The sequence below is a fragment of the Necator americanus genome, chromosome X (assembly GCF_031761385.1).
Source record: "Necator americanus strain Aroian chromosome X, whole genome shotgun sequence".
Taxonomy (NCBI): Eukaryota; Metazoa; Nematoda; class Chromadorea; order Rhabditida; family Ancylostomatidae; genus Necator; species Necator americanus.
The window spans coordinates 16,797,513-16,820,151 of NC_087376.1; the positions used below are offsets into that span (position 1 = coordinate 16,797,513).

The 22,639-nt window shown below is 43.3% G+C and overlaps 7 protein-coding genes across 10 annotated transcripts in view; 3 read left to right on the forward strand and 4 right to left on the reverse strand.

The window, feature by feature from the left end:
* The window catches only part of RB195_023618 (uncharacterized protein), a gene marked incomplete at both ends in the record, with an annotated part of 37,407 nt that extends 34,237 nt beyond the window's left edge, over nucleotides 1-3,170 (reverse strand). The window contains 4 exons of one of the 2 annotated variants that reach the window (XM_064211115.1): nucleotides 1-926; nucleotides 2,030-2,132; nucleotides 2,194-2,649; nucleotides 2,982-3,170. In XM_064211115.1, coding sequence (XP_064066996.1) covers nucleotides 1-926; nucleotides 2,030-2,132; nucleotides 2,194-2,649; nucleotides 2,982-3,170 — 1,674 coding nt within the window. Of the gene's footprint in view, nucleotides 927-2,029; nucleotides 2,133-2,193; nucleotides 2,650-2,981 lie in introns of those variants that run through there. The other variant, XM_064211113.1, reaches the window with a different exon arrangement.
* A 131-nt stretch (nucleotides 3,171-3,301) lies between these two features.
* RB195_023619 (uncharacterized protein) lies at nucleotides 3,302-3,550 on the reverse strand (the record flags this gene model as incomplete). The annotated part of the gene is made up of 1 exon (XM_064211116.1): nucleotides 3,302-3,550. One exon carries the CDS (start codon nucleotides 3,548-3,550, stop codon nucleotides 3,302-3,304), a length of 249 nt encoding a protein of 82 aa, XP_064066997.1.
* Nucleotides 3,551-5,178: 1,628 nt separating this feature from the next.
* RB195_023620 (uncharacterized protein) lies at nucleotides 5,179-5,445 on the reverse strand (the record flags this gene model as incomplete). The annotated part of the gene is made up of 1 exon (XM_064211117.1): nucleotides 5,179-5,445. The coding sequence occupies one exon, from the start codon at nucleotides 5,443-5,445 to the stop codon at nucleotides 5,179-5,181; it is 267 nt and encodes an 88-aa protein (XP_064066998.1).
* Nucleotides 5,446-5,917: 472 nt separating this feature from the next.
* On the forward strand, nucleotides 5,918-7,330 carry RB195_023621 (uncharacterized protein; the record flags this gene model as incomplete). Its single annotated transcript, XM_064211118.1, has 1 exon — nucleotides 5,918-7,330. One exon carries the CDS (start codon nucleotides 5,918-5,920, stop codon nucleotides 7,328-7,330), a length of 1,413 nt encoding a protein of 470 aa, XP_064066999.1.
* A 30-nt stretch (nucleotides 7,331-7,360) lies between these two features.
* Nucleotides 7,361-7,909, forward strand: RB195_023622 (uncharacterized protein; the record flags this gene model as incomplete). The annotated part of the gene is made up of 1 exon (XM_064211119.1): nucleotides 7,361-7,909. One exon carries the CDS (start codon nucleotides 7,361-7,363, stop codon nucleotides 7,907-7,909), a length of 549 nt encoding a protein of 182 aa, XP_064067000.1.
* Nucleotides 7,910-8,462: 553 nt separating this feature from the next.
* Nucleotides 8,463-17,335, reverse strand: RB195_023623 (uncharacterized protein; the record flags this gene model as incomplete). 3 transcript variants are annotated; one of them, XM_064211120.1, is made up of 7 exons in its annotated part: nucleotides 8,463-8,486; nucleotides 10,469-10,569; nucleotides 10,632-10,747; nucleotides 16,310-16,411; nucleotides 16,465-16,517; nucleotides 16,673-16,793; nucleotides 17,250-17,335. In XM_064211120.1, 7 exons carry the CDS (start codon nucleotides 17,333-17,335, stop codon nucleotides 8,463-8,465), a joined length of 603 nt encoding a protein of 200 aa, XP_064067001.1. The 3 variants fall into 3 exon arrangements, with proteins under 3 accessions (XP_064067001.1, XP_064067002.1, XP_064067003.1); XM_064211122.1 differs by lacking the exons at nucleotides 8,463-8,486; nucleotides 16,673-16,793 and adding an exon at nucleotides 10,256-10,354 and having other exon boundaries at nucleotides 17,191-17,295; XM_064211121.1 differs by lacking the exons at nucleotides 8,463-8,486; nucleotides 16,465-16,517; nucleotides 17,250-17,335 and adding an exon at nucleotides 10,256-10,354 and having other exon boundaries at nucleotides 16,673-16,734.
* A 1,547-nt stretch (nucleotides 17,336-18,882) lies between these two features.
* On the forward strand, nucleotides 18,883-20,665 carry RB195_023624 (uncharacterized protein; the record flags this gene model as incomplete). Its single annotated transcript, XM_064211123.1, has 3 exons — nucleotides 18,883-18,939; nucleotides 18,994-19,160; nucleotides 20,560-20,665. 3 exons carry the CDS (start codon nucleotides 18,883-18,885, stop codon nucleotides 20,663-20,665), a joined length of 330 nt encoding a protein of 109 aa, XP_064067004.1.
* Between the last annotated feature and the right edge of the window lie 1,974 nt (nucleotides 20,666-22,639).

Consider the following 22,639-nt stretch of genomic DNA (forward strand, 5'->3'; position numbering starts at 1 on the left):
CTCCTTTCGATCCTTCAGATTCCACCATTTGATGCGCTGTGTTTCAGTCCTTGGATGTCTCTTCCTTGGACGGGAGATTTTCAAGTCCATAACGAGCAGATGGTGTTGGGCAGCGACATGGTCTGTAGGGATGACTTTTGAATCCTGCAGAAGTCGGCGATCTCGTCGGCGTAACATCCAGAAATCTATTTGTGTTTCACGACCGCCGCTGGTGTACGTGATCAAATGCCATTTTCTTTTCCGATACTGCGTGTTAGCAATGATCAAGTCACTTGCAGCAGCATACTCCAGGATTCGCAACCCGTCGTCGTTGCGAGCTCCAAAACCGTATCCACCATGACAACTCTCGAACCCGTCTTTCCGAGAACCGACATGTCCGTTGAAGTCTCCTCCAATTGGAAGTACGTCTTCGCCTTCCAGGGATTGGACGTACTGCTCCAGATCTTCCCAAAAGCACGCTTCCTCTTCTTCACTACAGCCCATCTGTGGCGCATAAGCAGATGCGACTCGCAATTCCACTTCTCCTGTATCTACTTTTACAGCCATCAAGCGAACCGATAGTCGATCCACTGCTGTGACGCTATTTCTAAACGACTCGTTCAGTATGATACCAACACCACTGCAATTTGATGTGCCGTGGTAGATGAGCTTGTAGCCATCGCCTAATTCCCTTGACTTGGAGCCTTTAAAGCGAGTCTCCTGTACACAACATATGTCAACACAGCGTTTTCTGAGACTGTCTGCCAGTTCACGACTCTTTGCAGTAAGCGTCGCAACGTTAAGTGTTGCCAAGCGCACTGGATGTTGCTGGCGATGGCGGACTAACTTCTTTGGCCGGCTCCGTCCTCTAGCCGATAGCTCTCGCATATTTGCCACATTGCCCGGGCGAGGATAATGCGCGTCGCTTCTGGGGTACGCCCTAGCTTCTAAAGAACACATAGTAAACATTAGCAGTATGACGCGACAGCGGTGTTGTCCTCGGTCGGCTGATCGCACTAGCAAGCTAGCAGCCTGGCACCGGAATCGTCGCACTACCTCCTCACTTAGCTAGCCTGTAGCCTTGGCCCAAGGACCAGGCTACTAGCCGGACACCTTTGTGGCATGGTTGAACCTGCCGAGACGAAGTCTCGCCACCATAGCTGCCTGACGGCCAGGGCCACAGCTGCGCCGCTTTGAGACGTGAGATAGGATTTGCAGCATTTGACTCATATGTTAGTGAGGGTAAATAAACTTTTGTGTGAATGCATACTTCCAAATTTGCAAACTATCATGGTGTATAATAACGGGCTTATTCTGTCACGTGTGTGCGTCTGTGTATGCGTGTATCTCAGTCAAGAAATCCCAAAGAGAGAGGGAGACGGATATCATGGCGTCGGTTTCGTGTGCTGGAGCCTCAACGCGGTAAAATTGGGGTGGGACGGGTCCCGCTGCGTCGGACTGGTGCGCGGAAGCCCCAGTGCAGTAGAATGGGTTTCTATGATTCCTTCACATATCTATTTCACAGCATGTCTCCCTAACGCTGCTAACATCCTTTTTTTCAAAAGGAGGAAACACACGTGCGAACGGCTGATCACGTGCGAATACAATGCATAGCAGCCAACAGTTTACGCGATCTGATGTAGAACGTTATTTTTATCACTACGATAGTGATATTCACGTCATTTCTTGTTCATTTTATGTTAGCACATCTTTCTTTGCTAATAGTTGAGAACGGAGGAAACTCATACTTTGGATAATGCTTCCAAATTGTGGAGGTTTGAGAGAAAAATAGATGTAAAATCAAGTTTGATTGTTCTCCAAATATAGAACTGACGCGTTTAGGGAAAAACCATAAAATCTTTCATGCATGTTTAAATTTTCGGGCAAAAAAAAAATTGAAGAAAGCGTTAATAGAAAGAAAACAATTCTAATTTTACAAAAAAATGTCGCTACTGTTATTTGTTATAGATCGTGAAGGCGAGCGAAGCGAACACCAAGAACAAAAAGCCTGAAGTCCGGCTTTAGCCGGAAGTTCAGGCTGGTGACTTACTTGACTTAATCGGAGGGCTGATGTCATCGCCTGATGCGATTACCCGCATCTTCGCCGAGGTGCGCCGTCCTTGAACACAGCTCTGCCCAACCTTCTCGATCTTCTGCGAGAGCTTGCACAGAATCAATTCATTCGTCGCTATTCCATGTTCTGCAAAACCTTACGTCTCGCCTGAACTGCCTATCCACGCCAAGTGTCCTCAGGTCCTCTTTTACCACCTCAGTCCAGAACTTCCGTTTTCGGCCAGGTGGCTTCTTCCAGCTCGAACCCGACGAACTCTTCAGAACTCGTTGGACGAGGCGATCTGCCGGTCTCCTTAACATATGACCAAAGAAGCGAAGACGATTTACTTTAGCCGCTTTCGAAGGCGGTGCAAGATGTTGATATCTTCCACGTGTCATCCGCCGGTAAACTACATCAATTTCCGTGCAAAGATCTTCACTGTGGCATACCCTAGGCCAAAAGTAGCCAAGCAACCTTCTAAGCAGCTTCCTTTTCGTGCGATCAATCTTCTCCATCACCGTAGATGGTGTTGCCCAAGTCTCCGATTCGTACATCATGATGGGGCGAATTGCGGATAGGTAGACTCGCAGCTTGACTTCGTTGGTGATGGGGGTCGACTACAGACATTTCGTTAAAAGCATCACCCCACGAATCTGAGGTGGTGCAGATTTCAGGTGGAGTATTCGTATACGGGATGGGAGACTACGGAGAGGGGGGTGATTCCGTTCATTTCTTCCTAATTGCCGCAAAAAACGGCTCGGAAGATACGGCTTCATTCGTTTTGGCGCACTATTTTGTACAAGAGGTTCGATTGGAGCGCGCCAGTCTTGTGCGGCGCCGTATTTTCCGAGCCGTTTTTTACGGCAATTAGGAAGAAATGGACGAAATCACCTCCCTCTCCGTAGTCTCCCATCCCGTATACGAATACTCCACCTGAAATCTGCACCACCTCAGATTCGTTGGGTGATGCCTTTAAGGAGTTAAATGCAGAAGTGGCCTTAGCGCATCTTTGCTGAACATCTCTCTCGTAGCTGCCGTTGTTCTTCAGCATACAGCCCAGGTAGCAGAACTCATCGACGAGTTCTATCGGTTGTCCGTCCACCCTGATTCCCGTTCGAGGTCTCGAAGAGATCCACATCTGCTTGCATTTACCAGGGCGTAGGCGTAGTCCATAGGTTGCAGCCAGCTTCGAAACAAGATTGACAACATGTTGAAGTTTCGTAGTGCTTTCCGCGAATATAACAACATCGTCGGCGTACTCGAGGTCAGTCAAGGGGCACCCTGTGGTGCTAAGACAATGTCGGCAGGACACTGGTCGACTGTTCTTCGCATAATGTCGTCGATTGCGAAATTGAACAGGAAAGGTCCTGCCACTGCCCCTTGTCTTACTCCAGTTACCACTTCAAACGGTGTTGTACATCCGGCTGGTGTTCGAACTGCAGCAGTTGTTCGTTGATTCGTGTCATCAAGCAAGCGAACGAACTTTCCTGGTACTTCATTGGCGCGAAGCGCTGACATATATATGAATATGTATATGTGTATGTATATATATACATATATATATATATATACATACATATACATGTGTATATATTCGTACGTGTATATATATGTATATACACACATATATATACATATATATATACATATATACATACTTCTTGGGAAAGGGAACTCACAACTCATGAGGGCTCGGAGTAGAAGGTAGTTTGCGTTGACAAGTACCAAGAGAACATCGTGAGTAAGACACCGTTTCTCAGCTGACCTCTTCAAACTACACCCGAGAACTAAGTGAAATGACGATGCTCGTTGTCGTGCAGCTAGTAGATGCGGTCTGTCACGGTCGCATTCCTTGTGTGATGGTATCCAATTTGTGGAGCTGCGCCTCACCCCATTGCCGGCAAGCGGGTGCGTATCGTTAGGTACCAGCAGCCTCCGCGACAACCTATCCTTAGGGGGAATGACTGGCAACGGCGATCGTTAATTGCGCTGCGCAGCAGTTAATAGCGTCAGTAGAGCATTGCGTTGCGTCCGCCTTATGCCCCGCCCATCACATCGTCCATCTTCCCCTCTCGCCGTCTAATGAGATGCGAAACATGCCTCGCAGGGGCACGCTGTATCTGGTATTGCTTCTGTAGGGAGTATCGGTCGCTTACGTATTTCGTATGGAATCGTTTGATATATCTATATATCTATGTACACGAAATGCTAGAAATAGAAAATGTTTTGTTTGCGTACAACAAACAATTCGAAACTTTGACAAACTATTGCAGTATCTTACGTGCATTAAATACTCTGTATAAATGCATCTATATCTTCTATATAGTTTTTCAATCACAAATCTACGTCCTCCAACGACTAGCTTCTCGTTTTCACACTTTTTAACTTTTATTTTGGAACTTTCATTTTCGAAACTTGTTTTCAAGCTTGCTATGTTGTTACGTTGTTGCCTTTTTTTTTCTTTCAACCTTCCTAGAAGTCAACTCTAATAAATTATTGCAACAGTAACACGGCAAATGACCTCAATGACTGGTGATGGATGGGCGTATCTTAGTGACCACAGCTAGCCTAAGATATGGCTGATCTGGCCTACCGACAGGCTCTTCTACGGACCTTATTCGGCTGCGGGTACCTAACGACACCCCCTCCACCCCAAACCTCCCGGCAAGCAGTTCCACCCGAGTGCCTCCGCACGTGTTCCAGAGTCGCACAACAAAATACTGAGGTACTACCGGTTCTGTTGAAAGTATGGCTGCAGTGTCTTTCCGCCAGGAAATCAGAAATGGTTAGTGATCACCTTGCCTAACGCGCCGGTGATGCGCCATCCCGGCGTCGGCAGAAGGAGATTACTCGAAAATATCGCTTGCTAATCGTAACACATAATTTGCCCCATTTTGAGCCCTTTTGCATCTTGGAAAGAAGTTGTAAGCTGGAAATCTTTCAAAACACCCTATCGCTTACTCAAATAAATGCTTGAGACTGAAATACCCGAAAAATTGGGTAGGGCCTGGGTGAGAAACAAGATCTTTCAAGATGTTAATGAACTTTTTGCACAATTTGACAGTACATTTAGAATTATTACTTGACCAGCGTGAACCGCCCTCTAAACCGGCATCGCATTGGTAAATATAGTTTACAACAGAACATCAACTGTTCAAACGCTGATTTCTAAATAATAATAATAATAATAATAATAATAATAATAATAACAATAATAGTAGTGATAATAATAATAATAATAATAATAGTGGTGATAATAATAATAATAATAATAATAATAATAATAATAATAATAATAATAATAATAATAATAGCGATAATAATAATAATAATAATAATAATAGTGGTGATAATAATAATAATAATAATAATAGCGATAATAATAATAATAGCGATAATAATAATAATAGCATAATAATAATAATAATAATAATAATAATAGTGATAATAATAATAATAATAATAATAATAATAATAATAGTAATAATAATAGTAGTAGTGATAATAATAACAATAATAATAATAATAGCGATAATAATAATAATAATAATAATAATAATAATAGTGGTGATAATAATAATAATAATAATAATAATAATAATAATAATAATAATAATAGCGATAATAATAATAATAGCGATAATAATAATAATAGCGATAATAATAATAATAGCGATAATAATAATAATAGCGATAATAATAATAATAATAGCGATAATAATAATAATAGCGATAATAATAATAATAATAATAATAATAATAGTAATAATAATAATAATAATAATAATAGCGATAATAATAATAATAATAATAATAATAATAATAATAATAATAATAATAATAACAATAATAATAATAGTATGAGGAAGCTAGTAAGCTCAAAAAATGCTTAAATGTCAAGCCGACGAAATCTTCCTTCCACCTTTGAAGTCTACAGTTTACTTTAGAAAGTACGGGATTTTCTTGCCATATGTAAGAAATGTCATCAACTGGGATCTCTTCGCTAGGTTAGCCGGCTTTTGGGAAGATTCCGCAATGGACAACATCAACGAGGAATATGACCGGCTCGTTGAACACCTTCACGACTGTGCGAAGAAGCCTGAGAGTTTTAAAACGACCAAGAGACGCCTGTCTCTTAAAACTCTTGAGCTGATACGCCAGCGTGGAGCAGCACGATGCGCTAGGAACCAAAAGCTCACGTCCGAGCTCGCAAGGCTTTGCAGAGAGGCAATAAAGGAAGACCTTAAAGAGAGAAGACCAGAAGTGCTGGCTGAAGCTGCAGAGGCGGAGAAAAGCATCAGCTATGCCCGTCAAGACTTCGCCATTCGCAAGACAAGGATGACTGCTCTCCGGAACCCGAAGGGAACAACCATTGCATCGAGAAGGGAGATGGAGAAAATCATCTACGACTTCTGCTCTGATCTCTTCGACAGCCATGTCCACTTGCCTTCTCATCATCTGAGGGAAGACGGACAAGTCATTCCAGAGGTTCTCCCGTCCGAAATACGACATGCTATCATGTCAGTAAGAAATCGTACGGCACCCGGTCCCGACAGAATAAGACCAGAACACCTGAAGAGCCTTCCGCCAGTACTTATCAACACCCTGGCGAGGCTCTTTACACGTTATCTGTCGGAATGCAAAGTTCCTAAACAGTGGAAGACCAGCAAGACCGTGTTGTTGTATAAAAAGGGAGATCCACATGACATCGGCAACTATCGTCCAATCTGCCTACTGTCCGTCATCTACAAGCTCTTTACAAGAGTGATCCTCAATAGGATTGGAAAAGTCCTGGATGAAGGACAGCCATGCGAGCAAGCAAGGTTTCGAAAAGGATTCAGCACGATTGACCACATTCACACTGTTTCGAAACTCATCGAGGTATCACGGGAGCACAAGATGCCGATCTGTCTCACCTTCACCGACTTGAAGAAAGCCTTCGACTCAGTTGAGACGGAAGCGGTCGTGGAAGCCTTGGACAACCAAGGCGTCCCTACTCAGTACATAAAGGTACTTCGAGAGTTGTACAGTAACTTCACGACCGGAATTTCGCCATTCTACAAGAACATCATCATTGACGTGAAGAGGGGGGTCCGACAGGGTGATACAATTTCACCCAAAATATTCACAGCCACCCTCGAGAACGCAATGCGAAAGATGGAATGGAACGACATGGGAGTAAAGGTTGATGGTCGGCAGCTACACCATTTGCGCTTTGCTGATGACATCATACTGATAACACCTAGCATTAGCCAAGCGGAACGAATGCTGACCGAGTTCGCCGAGACATGTGGATGAATGGGTCTTCAGCTGAATCTACAAAGAACGATGTTCATGCGGAGCGGATGGGTCTCGGATGCCCCATTCACGCTCAGCGGAACGAACATATCCGAATGCACCAGCTACGTTTATCTGGGTCGGGAACTGAACATGATGAACGACCTGACCCCCGAGCTGGGCAGGAGGAGACGAGCGGCTTGGGGAGCGTACAAGGGCATCGAGGATGTAGTGAAGAAGACCAAGAACACCCGGCTCCGTGCTCACCTCTTCAACACCACCGTACTTCCTGCTTTGACCTATGCTTCGGAAACCTGGACATTTCGCAAGCAGGAAGAAAACGCGGTGAGCGTCATTGAACGTGCAATTGAGAGAGTGATGCTAGGAGTATCTCGTTTCGCGCAAGTGAGGGACCGGATTCGAAGTTCTCTCCTACGTCAGCGATCGAAGATTAGAGACGCCGCCGCGTTTGCCAAGGAAAGTAAAATTAGGTGGGCCGGACACGTGATCCGCTTTAATGACAACCGTTGGACCAGAGCCGTGAGCGACTGGGTTCCCCGCGATATTAAGCGCACTACAGGAAGACCGCCGACCCGATGATCAGATTTCTCACGAAGTCCTTCAAAGAAAAATATGATGCTCTTCGTGTCCCACGCGAAAGGAGGAACCACTGGGCTACTCTGGCACGCGATCGGGACAAATGGAAGAATTACTGGCGCCCGCTCGACCAGTTCGAAGATCAATGGGAGTCAAGGTAATCAAGGTAATGTAAGAAATGTGCTCAGCGTATTTGAAAAAAAAAAACAAGCTGTTACCGTCCATATAAAATATGATTCAAGAATCTGGGCCTTGCCAAGCACACTTGCGGAATTAACGAACTTCTTGGATGAAGATTGCGAAAAAAAAAGGAATGAGCTATACTGGACCCGGAAGTTAAGTAAAAGTAAGTAAGGTCTAAGTAAGCAAAGTAGGTATATTACATCATAAAACATAGATATAAGCACGAACTCGTATCTAAACTTACACCCGAATGCAGGAGGCTCCGCCCCTTGAACTAATGCTAACGCACCGCGAAATTCGAAATGGTACACCGAGTAACTACTTCTTGTTGTTTCAGAGGAATAAGGTTAGGAAAAGGTAGAAGATGACTGCTTTACGGTGTTTTACGCACTACTACCTTAAAACAAAAGAGGAGAATATCACATCAAACCATAATCGAAGAAAGAAAGGAAATATGATCTCTGAATTCCAAGCTGAGTAAGGGATGAAACTGGAATTTGGATTTTTTGATCCATACCTTGCAGCTGAGAAAGATCACTTCAGGTAACCATGTTTTTTTTCCCTTCCTCCCTCCATTTTTCGGGCAAACTGTCGCTGGGAGGAAGGGGGCCCTTAGTGGCGACCTCATTTCTCGAAGCTCTAACTTACTTTTTTCTCCTAGTAACTTAAGCTTACATGTCATAGATCCTCTAAGATCAATGTTTAGGCCTTAGGGTCCCGACTGATTTGATTATTTACTTCGAGAAATAAGGGCGCCACTGAGTTTTTGAGAGGAGAAGAAGCTGAGAAGCTTGTTTTTTTAGCAGAGGTTTGAGATTGGAAAGTGGTAAAATTCGGTAACACGAGTAGTCAATACTTTTGCACAGACAAAAAAAAAAAACGGAAATTAAATCAAATTTTAAGATTCAATGTTCGAAAAAGTATTCATTGTCGGCAAATCTTTACTTTTTACGTTACTTTTTTTACGCACGTTTACTTACTTTGAATATGAAGAGAGTTTGATTTCCCTTTCTGTCTCCAAAATCGGCTGAATAGAAGCAGAAAATTGCTCTTCCAAAAAAAAATCTTGAAAGCGAATCTAAAGACACTAAAACAAAGTCGATTGAAAATATTTACAAGTTGGAACTTCAAGTAAAGTCTGAAAAGTCTGTCTAGTTTAATCATGTATCGCAGTGGCTTTCTTTCGTACTTTTTTTTTCAATATTTTGTACCAATGTTGGACCAAAATAATCCAAGATGTTTTGCAGAAAAAATACCTTCTCCAACTAGAAAGAGATCCTGGAGAAGTCTTTACTTTCATTTGAGAAAACTCCACTATTTTTTCTACGCGAATTGTGTTCCTTTCGCTTCAATGTTTTTGTCATATATTATTATATTTATATATACATGATATAAGTGCCGATTATCATGCAGTACGCATTCCTTAACTAGGAGCAAAGTAAGCAACACAATTACATGCTGGGAAGTAAAAACAGTGAAAAAGGAAAGTAAGGTAAAGAAGAAAGAGTGAAAAAGCAGAAACAAAAAAAAAATGAATTCAGGAACACTGAGACACATGAAAATGAAACAAACATGAATGAAATAAACGTGTGGTACAACGTGGGACAAAACATGCTGCATAGATGAAAAACAAAGAAGTTGGAACCGAATGCCTTTCTGAGGAGGCAAAAAGAATAAAACCTAGAAAAAGCACAAAATTACAACTTTCAAAGGCGGAGAAACAAGACAGAATAATCATAACAAGCAATACAATGAATTAACACAAAACAATAAGACAGAGAAACAATAAAAGTAGGAACAATAAAACAAGACAAGTAAGGATAGGTTTTGCACGAGATGAAAGAAAATGAAAAAAAAGAAAGAAAATGAAAAAAATTGAAAATGAAAAGTGAAAAAAAGAAAATGAAGTACAAATTAAATAAGGAAAGCATTGCAACAGCAAAAGGAAAAACTTGAAGAAAACTGGGCAGGGGAAGAGTAAAAGATGTTTGTTATGGAGTTCACTGAAGTAATCGTCGCCACAACCGCAAAGCAGTCATCTTCTACCTTTCTTTAACCTTATTCCCCTGAAACGACGGAGGAAGCGGTTACTCGCCGTAGTATTTTGAATTTCGCGGCGCGTTAGCATTGGTCCAAGGTGCGGAGCCTCCCGCAGCCGGTGTACGTTTAGATACGAGTTAAGCACGATGACTTTGGAGAGAAAAATGACCTTAAACCATCTTCTTTCTCTATGTGTGAAGGCACAGCAAATACTCTTCGTAAGTACTGCAATGTACGATAGAGACGCTGCCCTGTCACCGTTTCAGATTGCAAATATTTCCAAAAGCGTTCAAACGCCACAAATAATACTTGACAATACCACGACAGTATACAACGTACCTGAATCAGAGGTGTGTGGACGTACTTCACCTGCGTTTGCAACAAAGGCTTCAAGTGCCTCACTTGTGCAGTCAGTTCGTGAGCATCAACAATAGTGTCGACTAAACCAGAGTGCATCGGAGCTAGCTAACATAAAGTCCAAAAATCAGTAAATAGGAAAGACCTAATTCATGGCTTTGAGTTCTTGGTTTTTCTGTCGAAGAAGGAGGTCCCAATGACGAATTAGAGTTACTAGGAAGTTGATCTGGTGAGAAACTAGCATATACAACACGCGACAACCTTTAAAACCAATGGTTAGTTCAAAACGTTTCTTCAACATTGTATAGTTGGGTCAAAACGATATGGACCACGGTGCATTTACGTAAGCGGCACACTCGAAGGCATCACCCCAAAAATCTGGGGTAGCACGGGTTTCAGTCGGGGAATTCCTATAGGGGGTCGTAGATTGTGGGCAAGAGGGTGATTCCGTTCATCTCTCCCTGTATCAGTTTAAACGGACGACCCCGAAACGCTGTCTCTTACGTCGAAAACCCACTCGGGCAAATCGCAGGCGGGGGCGGGGCGAAATGGTTGTGCATTGTAACAGAAGCCGTCGTAAGAAACAGCGTTCTGGGGTCGTCCGTTTACACTATAGGGAGAGATGAACGAGATCTCCCCTTCCCACAATCTACGACCCCGCATAGAAATTACCCGGCTGAAACCCGTACCACCTCAGGTTCGTGGGGTGATGTCTTTAAAGCGACGCGGCGAAGCTATCGGTTAGGATCGAGGTGAGAACATCGTGAACTGGAGCACTGAGTGGTGTTTGCAAGAGTTCCCCCTCGAGTGCTGGTATTCATTACCGCTTCTCGTGACACTTGGTGGGACGAGTGGTCGCGTTGCCGCAAGCCTAGGTGGGCCATCCTATCGTACCGCTAGAACGCGAGATTGTCATCTTAATTGATCGAGCCACGTCCTCGTCCACTTAAGTGATGTTAACAATTTAAAAAGTATACTTATGTTAAGCACATAACATGCGAGCCACATAAATGGTTGGGACGTCCTAGAAGGATACCTCTGTGTTGTACAATAAACTTCCACTCGAAATGCATCTCGTAGAATGTTCTAGAAGATCGTCTCAATCGTGTATGAAGAGACTGTTTATAGCCCGCTCAAAGTGTAACTACAACCATACCTCACAGTCTCTTCATTCCTCTCACTATTATACACGATACACCTACATTTACACATCTCATTTGTGCTTACTTTTTTCCCTTTTTTCTAGTGACCAAAGTGAAGCAGCTTTCAGTCTGCTTCGCCATGCAAACTTTCATTTCCGCCCTATGCGCTATGTGCAGCAAAGGCTCATTTTTAACTCGAAAACCTCTACAAGGACTTAAAAATATATACAAATGCGCAGAAGATCAAGTGTAGGAGGTCAAGAACTCTGTGAAAAACGAGTATGCAGAAGAAATGAAGTCTGATACCTGCGGAAGGATATTCTTTTCTGGAAGTGGAACGAGGAAGCATAAAAAGGTAAATTTTTCCCATTTAGTAAAAGTTGCACCACCTGTTTTGCGCGTTTTTAGAAGATGCATGGAGACAATGCTGCAACAACACAAGGAGCAGCAAGAGGAGCACATACACGCAGAGATTTCATTTCATCTTCATACCTTATATGCCATCTGTGAGTAGTTCATAAGGTCATATTTTTGTATTAATTAGTATTACCCCTCATTCGTTGTTGTTTGCAATACGGGTCATTTTCTATATTGATACTGGTAATTATTTTTGTTTGAAAGAACGTCTGTAACCACTGGTAACATCTCATCATCTGTGAATACCCAGTAAATTATAAAAATAACTAGAACAAACATTGTTCAAACAAATGGTGCAAAAGTATTGCATACAAATGGATATGCTTATCATCGACTCCGATGATAGATAAGGGGCCAGGTATAAAGCACCGTTCGCTGTTAAGGTTATTTTCGTGGTATAGCCACTTGTACCGTCCAAGAGTGCGGCAGGCAACGCTCTGCCCACTCATTCAGTCGAGCACATTGCTTGCATCTGTCCTGTTTATCTGGATTCATATAATAAATATACCCCACTGAACCACTGTCTCGCTCTGTTCAATTAGGGTATTGACATACTCGAGTTAAAGGCAGCATACCACGAAACTGTGGTGGTACGGATTTCAGGTAGAGTATTCGTATACGGGATCGTAGATTAAGGAGAGGGGTGTGATTCCGTCCATTTCTTCCTAATTGCCGTAAGAAAACGGCCCGCAAGATGCGGCGCATGCACAAGGCTGGCGAGCCCCAATCGAACTCCTTGTAGAAAATAGCGTGCAGGAACGCCGAAAACCGTATCTTCCGGGCCGTTTTTACGGCAATTAGGAAGAAATGGACGGGATCACCCTTCCCTCCATAATCTACGATCCTGTATACAAATAATCCACCTGAAATCCCTACCACTTCAGATTCGTGGGGTGATGCCTTTAATCGGTGGGCTGATGTCATCGTCTGACGCGATTACTCGCATTTTCGCCAAGGTGTGCAGTCCTCGAACATAGCTCTGCGCACCCTACTCGATCTTTAGCAAGAGCATTAGCATTATCAACGCTTTAGCAGATCAATCCAATCTTCGCTATTCTATATCCTGCGAACTCTTACGTCTCGCCTGAGGTGCCGTTCCATGCCGAGTGTCCTCAGGTACTCTTTCACCACCTCAGTCCAGAACTTCAACTGGTTTTCAACCAGGTGGCCTCTTCCAGCGTGAACCTGACAAACTCCTCACAACTCGTTGAACAAAGGGATCTGCTGGCTTCCTTAATATATGACAAAAGAAGCGAAGACGATTTTCCTGTAGCCATTTTTGATGGCAGTGCAATATGTTGATATCTTCCACGTGTCATCTGCAGGTATACCACATCATTTTCCGCGTAAAGGCCCTCATTGTGGCATACCCTAGGCCAAAATTAACCTAACAGCCTTCTAAACAGCTTTCGTTTCGTGCAATCAAGCCTCTCCATAACCGTAGATGGTGCTGCCAAAGTCTCCTATCCGTACATCATGATGGGGCGAATTGCGGATAGGTAGACTTGCAGCTTCACTTCGTTGGTGATGGGGGTCGACGGAAACAGCCTTAACGCATCTTTGCTGAATATCTTTCTCGTAGTTTCCGTTGTACTTGCCGTCGTACAGCCCAAGTAACAGAACTCATCGACGAGTTCTGTAGGTTGTCCGTCCACCCTGATTCCCGTTCAAGGTCTCGAGGAGATCCAGATCTGCTTGGATTTATCACGGCGCAGACTTAATCCATAGGGTACAGTCAGCTTCGATACAAGGTTGACATGTTGAAGATTCGTACTGCTTTCCGCTAATTTAACAACATCGTCAGCGTACTCGAAATCGGCCAAAGGGCGTTCTGATGGTGCTAGAATGATATCGACAGGACACTGATCTACTGTTCTTCGCATAATGTCGTCGATGGCGACATTGAACAGGAAGGATCCTGCCACTGCCCCTTGTCTTACTCCAGTTACCACCTCAAACAGCGTTGTACATCCTGCTGGTGTTCGAACTGCAGCAGTTGTTCGTTGATTCATGTCATCAAGCAAGCGAACGAACTTTCCTGGTACCCCATCGGCGCAGAGCGCGTTGAGAAGACGGCCTCGATGAGGTGAGTCTAAAGCGACTTCAAAGTCCAGAAACGCTAGTTCCATTGGCTTCGAATACCGCTGCCAGATTTCGATCACACTCCAGACGATGAACACCTGGTCAATCGTAGATCGGCTAGGACGAAAGCCAGCTTGCTCGTCGCGCGTTGTTTAATGAGTCGGTGCAGGATAGTCCGCTCCAATACCCTGTAAATAACACGCAGCAAAGAAATTCCTCGATGATTCCTAGGGTCCGTGACGGATAACTTCTTGTGGAGGGGAATTATTATAGCATATCTCCACGAGTCAGGTATCCTTTCGTTTTCCTTTCAGGTATCTTTTCATTTTGCCGCTATACTGTTTTAGTAAAGCATAGGCTTTCCTCGGGTTCTTGTGCTCCCACGCCTTTTCAAACTCCATCGCTCTTGATGTCCACTCGTTATCGCGGCCTTTTTGAAGTTGACGACGGAACTTCCTTCTAAGACGCTTTTCCTGGTTAAAATCATAAGTGCTGCGCGCGACACATACAGAATTGTACGTGGATTTTGTTTCCGCAGATGCAAAGGAAAACTTCTTCCGCGACAATAGAACCGGGAGCATTTAACTTGCAGCGCCCTGGATGCACTTTGTGAAGGAACCCGCATCGCTAAGCTTCTTCCTGGTCCGTACTCCAATATGAATTGACACACGTTGGCGGAAATTCCTTCTGGATTTTTCGTCTTTCAGACCTGCCATGTCTATTTTCGGTTGAGTAGGTACTCCTCGGTTTCTCTGGTGAAACCGTATCTTACTGCTACGGTGGTCAGAGTCGAAAGCAAGGTCTCAAACAGTTCTGGATTTTTGGATATCCGACTGAGGAATGTTCCTCGTCAGAACGTAGTCTAGCTGAAGTTTGAGGGTCCATATCTTCCGCTTGCGCTGCTTTTCAGGGGTTAAAAGGGTTGACCCCTTCCACGTGAGCTGATGGCGTCGATGAGGCCCGTCTGTTCGCACAAGTCGACCAGACGGTCACCGTTGTTCGACGTGCGCTCTGCTGGATAATACCATCTTCCTAACACATCGGATTGCTGTTCGAGTCTCATTTTCGCATTTGCCTCGATTCCGACAATGACCACCGGCTGGCTTAGTATTTTAGACATCGGTGCATTGAGTTCATCATAGAAGGCATCCTTACTGTTGTCCTCAGTGGTTTCCGTAGGTGCGAGAGCACTTACGATCCAGAGTTTACGTCCTCTGCGATCCCGCAGTCGTAGGAGGGCGCATCTAGACGACGTTGAGCCAAATTTCTCCAACAGTTTGTTGTAATCGTTCCTCACAGCTATCGCGCAGCCACCTACTCTGTTCTCATTAGCATCGCCGCAGTATATGGTGTAATTTTCGATGCTGATGACGGGCCGATCTCTCATGCGTGTTTCCTGCAGTGCAGCAAAAGACATACAGGGATATCGCAGAAGTCTGGATAGAGCGGCTTGTTGGAGTTCACTCGCTAGGGCTCGGCAGTTCAGCTTTGAGGAAACGAATGGTTTTTGCCAAAGATTCCATGCTCTCTTCAGGTAGCTGACCTTTTGAGGTTATGGGCTTTGGCAATGTGTTGGACGACAGCACCTTTTCGCAATGTATGGGAATCTTTCCCCATATAGCAGTGCGGGTTATATAGCTCGTACGTTCCCAATGCGTACACTCAAACGCCTGATTGCATTTGGTTGAAGCAGGGCCACCACGTCCAGGTAGCAATCAGACTCGTATACGCGGTCCCGATTAGGGTATTAAAAATCCTAAGTCTTTAGTGACCCACTCTATAATGGAGCCTTCCCAGAAGGGGAACATTTCAGGCTGACTCCAACGTTGAAATTACTACTAACCATGTTTGGAACAGTTATGCTAACGTAACAGAGGCAGCGTATAGACGTAAAAACAAATGTCCCCATAGAGACAAACGTATCTATGTTTCCAATTGTTAACGTCACTTATATAGAAGAGGACGTGGCTCTATCAACCAACATGACAATCTCGGACTCTAGCGACAGGATCGGATGGCCCACCTAGGCGCGCCGCAACGCGACCACTCGGTCCCAGCAGGTATAATGAGGAGCGAGTACGGATACAGGCGCTTGCTACGCTCCAACGCACCGCTTTGACCGCACCTGTTTACGCAGCTACCGAGCTTTATGCCGTTTTGACCCAACTATATGTTACCTCACCGACATAAAATGCTGGAATCGATCATACTCAAAGTCACACACCCAACAGCGAAGACCACTATCCATTTAAATTGGAAATGATGATTGGCAAAAAGCAATACCCTGAAGATACCTGAGACAAAGCATAGTTGGGAGACACTCAGTAGCGCCCTTACCTCCGGAAGTAAATAACCACCTCAATCGAGGTCCCAACACCAAAGCAATACTCCTAGAGGATCTATGACATGTAAGATAAAGTCACTGAGAGAAAAAGCAAGATAGCATTCAGAAATAAAGGCGCCACAGAGTGCCCCTCTTCCAACTACATTTCCCTTGATCGCTGCTCAAAAGAAAAAAAAAACGAACGAACAAAGGAAGGCTAACCACCAGCATCTGTAAATCCACGGGCAGGATAGGGTGACAGGCACACCGCCGTGAGGAAGCATTACGAAACTGACACAGTAGCCCAATTACTAGGCGTCTGATATATTGTTTTGTGCGCAGCCTACACGCACTACGCGCGATGATAATATGTGGCAAAATGCTCTCTGGTTTTGATCATCTTCTCTATCTTCCTGTATCTTCCAGGTCAGTTTTCTTTCTTGTGACTTCTTCAGCCTATGTGTTCACTTGTATGTTACTAGTGTGTTCGTGGTGCATATTTCGCACACATTGATATTACCTAGATAGATAAATGGACATGATAAAATAATATTTTCTCATTTTAATTTCTACTTCTTTCATATTTTCCGGTGTTTGTCAGGTAAGTTTTATTTTTGATGGTTTTTTAGTTTATGTGTTTATTTATTTGTCTCTTTAATGCCCTTTGTGCTCCTTTGCGCACAAGCTTCTTTTTGTGTTTTTTTTTTTCCATGACATGCATTATGTCCTCTAATGCATACGGTTGCACGTTCTTCGTCGTTCTTGATCTTTACGTTTCTTCTCACATAGCTTGCTGTACCTTCTGCCATCCTTTGTTGTCGCATGCACATGATCAAGCGAACCATTGGATGCTCTGCAGGGGAAGCTTGATGTATACTCTGACATTTCTATTTGATCCCTACCTTTGGTCACTGCTAGCCTAATGAAGTTTAAATGTAATTTCAGATCTTGTGGACGTTAGAAACCTTTAAGAAGAACTACTAGCATTGTACTCTTCTCAATGATGTGCTTGAGCCAATAGGTGTGTCCACGCGAACGTTTGCTGACCCTTCAATACAATGGGGCATACCTCATGCCTGGTGGTGTTAAACGAAGGCTTCTTTATATCCCGTCATCTGGAAGCACAACAATGGGTCGTGTAAGCCTGCAAGAAATTCATTATATGAGGTTGTTCTTAACCAAGTTAACCGTGCTATTTTCTCTTTTGTTCGAACATACTTCCAACCTGCACAATGGATGCCACACGCAAGTCAGTTTTTTTGCTGTGGCTCTACTATTGCCATGAATGAGTGCCCAGTCTGTGGCGTAGCTAAAAGTAGGATGGAAAAGCACATTGTCAACGTCCATACATATTCGCAAGAACAAATTGAGGAATTGAAGGATTAGAAAAATGGGCGGAAAATTGCTGCATCGGAGAAGTCAGTATATGTTTTTGAGTGCTGTGATGTTACATTCAACAGTGCGCGTGGATTGAGCCGACACAGAACCACAAAACATGCTGAGGAGTGTTCATTGCCACCTGTTATATATCCTATCTCCAGAGAAGGCGTTTATGTGAGCCACATAGATAGCTTCCATGATGGTTTTTCGGCGTACTAAATGTTGTTCACATTTTTATTGATAACTTTCTGATTCTAACAAAACTGCATAGGTAGAATCACCGTGAGCTCGCAGAGCATACTCATCAAAATCATGCCGAGGGCGCAGATGAGTTCGTGGTGGAGACTATCGACTTCCCGAGGTTTACGAGATTATCAAGTTGGAATCCTATATGTATTTGCTTGTAGATTATAATTCTTGACTTGTATGTCTTCAAGAACTGGAAATTAGACTCGGAGAAAGCGGGTGTGCTAAGCCGTTTCACAGCCAGGACATACGGAACTCGCCAAAATCACATATTTGCGCTGCCACTGCTCTTTCTGCTCAACCTCCGTCCCAGAGAAAACGAACAAGTCTGTGGCGCACTGCACAGCATATATGAATGTATGTGTACTGCATTTTCTAACATTAACAATAAGTGGTCCCCTATACTACTCCTAATAAAATCATATAAATTCTAGGTGAGAGAGGAAGTTGACGGTGTGACAGTCGAACATTGCGTGACCCATATCGGACATGAAGTCCACCCATCTAGGCTAAATTTAGACGAGAGTGCTGTAAATTACATAGTCTTGCTGTTAAAGGATGGTCTGACCGTCCGACAAGTGTACAAAAAATAAGGATGCAAGTAATAGGAGGCCCGCCTACTACTTTGTATTTCATTACAAAACGAGACATAAGGTACATCACCTACAACTGTTGCATTTAGAAAATATCGACGAAATAAGTGATACTCAGAAATACCGCCTCCAAGTGCCGAGTTGAGCCAGGAGGACTTCACAATCTGGACACGGTGTCAATTCACATGCGAGTTGATATCAACTCGTAGTCTGATGGCATCCAGTTCTACAGGCCAGCACGAGACGCCAGCGGAGACGGATTCGTGCTGGGTAAATGACATGAAGAGATAAGTCCGTACTTTGCATCTTACAAGATACATTTAGTCGTCAATCGTTCCAACGCAGAGAGAGAGGCTACGGAAGTGCGGAAGGAGAGCGTTATGCGTGGACGATACGTCCAACCTAACGTCCTACTCGCTAACATTGGCCACTGTAATTGTTGCGGATGAATGGCACATAGCTCTCCCAACTGCATACCTCCTCTCTTGCAGGTGATCAGCAGATTGAGTGTTCACAATTTTGCACATCCCAAAGTTTTACAGAATGACTGAGGTGGAGGTTGGTTTAATGTTTGAGCAAGTGAAAAAGCTTCTGCATTCCTTCCACACCACGGACTACTTGATGACAGATGACACGAACACGTTCTGGAATTATTTTATTAGGGTGTTTCAAACATTTTGGTCCAAGCGGCTCCTTTGCTTATGGCATGTGCAGCAGGAAATGATGAGGAACGCCAACGCGAAACGTATCAATGTGTGGCATCTTCGCATTGTCCCAAGCCAGATTTGCAACAAATTATATTGCTTTTTCAGCGCGACCTCTTCGAGCCGTTCCTCAAGAAGATGAGAGATATCTGCTTCGTCCGTGACAGGATTTTTTTTTTGTGGTGAAACATACGCCAATGCTGAAGTACCTCCGTGATAATGAAGAAGGTGTACTCGCCTTGTACATGATATAATCATGGTGCATGATCATATTGCATTCTCCGATCAAGTGATTATTGGTTACCCGCTAATTTCTTTCACAGGAGCGATAGAGTAGACTAGGGAGCAGCTTTCAGGCGGCTAGGGTTCTGTTTTAACACGTCTATGCTTTGTGAGCAATTCGTGTTTCAACGTTTTGTGAAAGTTTTCACAAACGTTGAAACACGAATTGCTAGAGGGAAAAGCAAATGTCAGGGCAGACCGACTTCTCCAGCTGCTCAACGCATTAACTGCCGAACTGGAAGAAGAAAGAGAGATAATAGTTGAAATATTAAGCAACATATTTCCGTTCTCTCGAACTCACTTTGTATCATTTGGAAGTAAAGAAGATTGGAAAAATGAAAGTACAGGCTCCAGCAGCTTTATAAGGCGCACATGTTGGCTGTCAACAAATACTCTGGGCAGTAGCAACGTGTCGCTGTTGCTGGTCCTGGAACCTGGGAATTGAGAGGCAATGACGACACATATTACGTGAAAGAACAACATTGCCCATGCGAAGAGCAGGTAAGGTGTTGTGAACTAACATCAGTGTTTCGAAGTTTGAATTGCAAGATGCATCGGATGGAGCCAAGCACTAGCAGTACAAACAGTCAAATTTATTGGATTCATGGTTTAACATGCGAAGATTCGGTGCATACGGAATGTATCAGCAACAACGTATGCCCACGCGACGGAACAGAGTTGGACAAAAATGATGTGTAGTATAACAGAGATGCAGCCTTATTTATTTAGTGTTTCAATTGTGTGATTGAAGTTAAATGTGTACAAACTCAATAAATAGGTATTATTTGTAAATGTGATGTGATAATTCAGCAGGAGAAATTGAGTATAATGTGCTATCAAAGTCTATGCCCTAAGGGAGTTATCAAATAGAAACGTCAGAGTATACATCAAGCTTCCCTTGCAGAGCATCCAATGGTTCGCACGATCATATACCTGCAAGAACAAAGGATGGCAGAAGGCACAGCAAGGTATGTGAGGATGAACGTAAAGAAGAAGAAGAAGAACGATGAAATTACCATACAGCATGTCATAGCATGCTCAAGAGGACTTAATGAATATTTGAGGAAAAACCCATACACAAAGGTATACAAGAGAAGAAAAAGTTGACAGATCAACGAGAGAAATCACAAAGAATAATACTCACCTGATAACAGGAAAATATGAAAGGAATAGAAATTGAAATTAGAAAATATTATTTATCATGTCGTGAGTGCCTGCCCCACACATACCGCGAGTTGAATCAGTGAAAAGTGTATATCAAGAAAGTATTGCAAAAATAGCATTGGAAAAGGAAATGAATACCACTTTCGCTGGAATAAAGGCTACCTTGAATACCGGACCGCTTGCTTACTTAGATACACAGATGCTCCGTCATTATTGAACGTGCAGGCCTAGCATCTTTTCCAGTCGTTTCGTTCCCTCGCTATTGCTATCCGAGATGTTATCAAGTTTCGTGAGTGACGTTCAAAGGTTCTTGACCTGTATCCAGCTGAGGTCTCAACTGATTCATCCGTGTAGCAAACACATTCCCCATCTGCCTCCCTCGAGGGCATTTATCATCCCTTGAGATCCAGCCTAGCTTTCTTTTAGTCTATCTATCGCCGATTCTTCTCATAATGTGACCGGCCCATCTATACTTAGCTTTCGATATATTTTTGTCACAGCAACATTGGGGTGATGAGTTAACATCCACAACAATCGATTTATCAAGATTCTCAAGCCTGACGAAATCCTTGCAAACATTAGCAGCTGTTGCTAAGCTTCTAGTCAGATGGGTGGAAAGATGTAATGCGAAAAGAAGCTCACATATAATGCTATGAAGCATAGCAGAATTTGAATCAGCAAAAGAAATTTTGGATGCTAATCTGAGATTGAGTGAAAAATGTAGTACAGCAGAAACACATAAAAGCATCTCAATTATAGAGCTATCAAAAGGATTTGAAAGTCAAAAATTCATCAGAGACGGCTTCGGAATAGTCCGGTTTGAATCTAGAATTCAAGATGCCATCTTACCGTGACACGAAGAATCCTATCTCTATCCCAAACGATTCGGAATAGAGATTTGGCCAGGTTAATCATATAAACCATAAAGGCATGAAAAATGCCCATGCTGGCAGAGAACATACGCTGTCTTTAGTAAGAGGAAAATATAAGATTATCAACCATCACGTACAGTTAAGAAAATAATTGGGAAATGTGTTACTTGCAAAAAATTTCACCATCTACCATTTGGAGCGCCTGAAGTGCCATCACTTCCACCAGACCGGGTGGAAATCAAGAAAGCATTTCAAAGTATTGGATGCAATTTCATGCGACCATTTGAATCAGAAAGGAATGAAAGAATGTACATATGTCTGTACACTTGCTCAACAACAAGAGCAATCCTCTTGGAAGTGACTGAAGATCTATCAACTGGAGCCTTTTAAACACTTTCCTCCGCTTTATATCGCGTGGAGAAGTTCCACTGCTTGATAGGACGGACAGTGGAAGCAATAACAAACTAGGTCATCAAGTCATAGACAATATTTTCAATAAACATGATCTCAGCTGAAGCTCAGTTGTGACCTTCTCCGCTTCTGAACGTATCAAATAGATTTTTAACCCTCCAGTTACACCATGGATGGGCGGAGTCTGGGAAAGGCTAGTAGGTTCCGTAAAAAAGAGCTTTCAGAAAGCCATAGGAAGAAGAAAGCTTTCATTTGAAGAGATGATGACAATCATCGCCCAACTTGAGGCTATTATAAACACCTTATCAATCGCAAAATTCAGTGGGACTGAGATTTCTCTACAACCTGTCGACTTCCTTCAGGGAATTTGTAATTTGCAATTCCAGTTGTTGCTATAAACAGATTATGATAAAGACTATTATCCTAACCTAATCCAAAGCGTGTCACAAGTAAAAGAAGCACTCGAATTCTCGTAAATGATATCCAACAGGTTTTGGGATGCTTGGAACACGCAATACTTAACAGTGTTTAGAGATG